General features: G+C 38.9%; 1 protein-coding gene across 1 annotated transcript; it reads right to left on the bottom strand.

The window, feature by feature from the left end:
* Nucleotides 1-460: 460 nt before the first annotated feature.
* LIG4 (ligase IV, DNA, ATP-dependent) lies at nt 461-3,206 on the bottom strand. The gene has a single exon (XM_010019309.1). It carries the CDS (start codon nt 3,194-3,196, stop codon nt 461-463), a length of 2,736 nt encoding a protein of 911 aa, XP_010017611.1. The 5' UTR covers nt 3,197-3,206.
* Between the last annotated feature and the right edge of the window lie 171 nt (nt 3,207-3,377).

The raw sequence follows: 3,377 nt of genomic DNA, 5'->3' as shown, positions 1-3,377 counted from the left end.
ACAGACAAGGTTTATAAATTAATAAATTCTACAGCATACGGAACATACACAAAACAACTCCACAAAAACATGAATGTGATCGTAAATTGATAAATAAACAGTATGTTAAATAGTAGAATCTCCATAAAATAGTGAAGTATTGTCTCCATTTTGAACATTGGAGGCAAGCACTATTAACAGCTAGGAATTCTCTTATGTAAAATACTAGAACTCTCCTGAGTCCTGTTTGTGAATTAAAAGGCTTACGTTATTTATCTTGTGGTCATTTTTTTCTCCTCCAACATAGCTTAGCATCCTTTTGCTTCTGCACAGTATAATTAAAACACAACACAGTGCTATTCTTTAACCAGGGCCAGCTCTACACAGACATGAAAACACACAAAAGATTTAAGGCAACATCATAATATTGGAGTTGAATTATGCCAGCAAGAATGCTTTTGCTCGAAGCTTAAAAACTTCTTTAAATTAAGTACTGATTTTCATTCTTTGGGACTTCTTCTGTCACTGACTCTATTACCCACAGCTCGGATACGATTTTAAATTTTTTCCCAAATCTTCTCCTGAGTTTCTTTATCTCTTTCACCCGTGAGTGATCTTCTCCTATAACAACATGGGAGACACTCTCTTCAAGGTGAGAGACTACTGTTGCACCATAAAAACGCAGCTCCAAAGCTCTAATTGATAGTGTTGTTCCACGGATTTTGGTTCTGGGCTCATTAACAACAGCATAGCAGTCCACATAAATAATGTTTCCTCTGAATATACTGAGCTGACAGCTGTTCCATGAGTAACGTTCTTCTAACTCTGCAATCACGTCCAAAGGCATAACCTTATTGGCTTTCATTCTTGAGAACACTTCCTTGAGTTGGGTAACATCTGTGTCTGCTGTGTAGCTGTCTCCATAACAATCATACTCACGAGCAAAATGTTCTTTTGTGTCAGGAGACATGTGAATCATAAAGGCTGGCTGCCAAGGCACCAGCATTTTGGTTTGAAAACACTGAAGAAGCCACTCTGCCCTCACCACATCATATTTGTTGGAAGCAATGATGTTCTTCACTCTGACATTCTCAGCTCCTACAATGACACAGTAAGTCTCTGGCCCTGGGTTCTGTACCACGCTGCCACCCCATTCGGCTATTCTGCTTTCCAGTTCAGGCTTTGAGTTGTTTTCCGTTCCTGTCATAACACAAAATTCAACATCTTCAAATACATTTGAAATCTTGTTAACACTAGAAAGATCAGGAGCTTTAAACTGCTCAGCTATTCCAATTATCTTTTTCACCTTTGATACAGTTTTCCTTTTTTTCTCTTGTGGCTCATAATCATCTACATGAAGGTGCCTAGATGCCAGCTTCCCTTCTGCTTTGCTCCTGAGATCTGCTAACATGTCTGAAGTCATGCACTCATACCATTCTTTGTCCTCTCTTATCTTCTCAATTCGGGGGAATCTCAAAGTACAGTCAGTTTTGTACATATCACTGTTAACAATCTCAGCTGCCTTGATCTGAACGATGACAGAGTTGCAAGGTTCAATGTACATTTCAGGTTTTTCAATTCCACACAAAATGTTACAGGGAGGGTCCTTCCTATGGTAGGGCTTCCAGTGTTTAGCCAGTTTCAAACCTAGGTCATACAACTCCTTCATAGTATAGCCAGAGCCAACACGACAAATGGTGTGGAAAATGGTAGGTTTTTCATTCGGACGGGGTGTCTCTGCAATAGCACACAGAAAATGAGACATCATCCCACCACGTGAGCCCTTCCCCCAGTAGCCACCAACAATTAAAAGGTCCAGTTCATCCATCAGCCCACTGACATATTCTGGCTTGATTTTTAACCAGCCTTCCCCACGTTTGTCAGGTTTGTAGGTGGACATAGGGTCTTTCACCATAATCCCTTCCTCTCTGTTGTCTATTGCTTCATTTAAAGCATCAATTACTTCTTTTCTTGTTCTGGCATTTCTTTTATGGATAACATGTATCCTGCCTGTTACTGGTGTAAATACACTATTTAAGATTTCATACCTTTTGCTTAGTACTTCATGCCCCAACTTCTGATCATTAACCATCAATACATCAAATATACAGAAGCAAGTCTGCAGATCAGAGTCCTCCATCATTCTTTTTATGTCAAACCTGTTTCCTTTTTGCATAAAGGTTTGTGTCTCAGGATTGTAAGCCATCATTTCACCATCGAGAATACAATTTTGTATATTGTTCTTAAATGCATTATGAATAAATGGTGTTAATGAACCATCAAGGGGGGAAGCACCAAACTGCTGAGTATAGTCAAATCCATTTCGGGAAAAATATTTATATACATCTCCATCTTTGTGCATCTGTATACGTTCACCGTCCAGCTTAGTTTCTATGTAGAATGTCTGATTATTCATTTGTTTCTCAATTTGCTGGACATCAGCAATAGCAGCAAGCATTGGCTTAAAGGCAGAAAACAACGTGATAGAAACATCGCTAAGTGAGACAGAGGGATCATGCAGTTGTCTGCAAACTTTTTCCAAATCAGTTGTGACATTGTGCAACTCAACAGCATCAGGATGAAAAATGGAAAATATAGTTTGTTGACTGACACCAAGCTTTAGATCCTTTATAATCATCCGGATAAGCCACTTTTGCTCCAGTGCTGTGCTCTGGGTAATCAACTGGAGAAGACTTTTCTTTAATAGACCCTTGTTTTTAGCAACATTATTGTTAGCTATTGCATCTAAGTGTTCATTAACTTGTTCTATTGTCAGCCTGCCCTGTTTTGGGCTTCTAGGTTTCAACACAAAGTATGCAATCATTGCAAAATCTCCAGCGTCCCCACGTGAGCCAGCAGGTGTTCTGTAATTTAAAAGCTTTGCAGCATCTTTTCCATCTTTTGGTAAATGAAGCAGTTCAATGTACAGCTTTGCAAGCATTGTTTCTTTAATTCCATAAGCCATCCTCTCTCTTTCCAACTGTGGAAGAATAAGTCGCATAGCTGGATAAAAAGAATCTGTGACATCTTTCTCCTTTTGATGAAGAGCACCATGGAACTTCCTCCAGGAATCCAGAAACTCCTTGAAATACTTGGTTTTGTCTGGACGAGATTTACACGTCTGTATCCGCTCCAGAGTAGAACACAGATCTGCGAAAGGCACATGAGAGGCCACGGTTCTTTTAGGAGAAGGCTGTGAAGCAGTCGCAGAAGCCATCAGAGTCTGTTTTTCACTAAGAACAACAACAACAAAATATTTTTAGAGAAAGAGCCAGTGTGTTATTTTGTCTTGAATAAAAAATAAAGATATATCTATATCTCTATATATATCTATATATATAGCTATATCTAATTAGGATTTACTGATTTTCTCATTTTGCTAATTAGGATGTAGCCGT

Source organism: Nestor notabilis, unplaced genomic scaffold, assembly GCF_000696875.1.
Source record: "Nestor notabilis isolate BGI_N333 unplaced genomic scaffold, ASM69687v1 scaffold35277, whole genome shotgun sequence".
NCBI classification, from domain to species: Eukaryota; Metazoa; Chordata; class Aves; order Psittaciformes; family Psittacidae; genus Nestor; species Nestor notabilis.
Note: the sequence above shows the minus strand (reverse complement) of the source record. Positions and strands in the feature narration are given on the sequence as shown.

Bases quoted from the DNA above. Each gene is read 5' to 3' on its own strand.
- LIG4 (XM_010019309.1), bottom strand. From the start codon at position 3,196: ATGGCTTCTGCGACTGCTTCACAGCCTTCTCCTAAAAGAACCGTGGCC.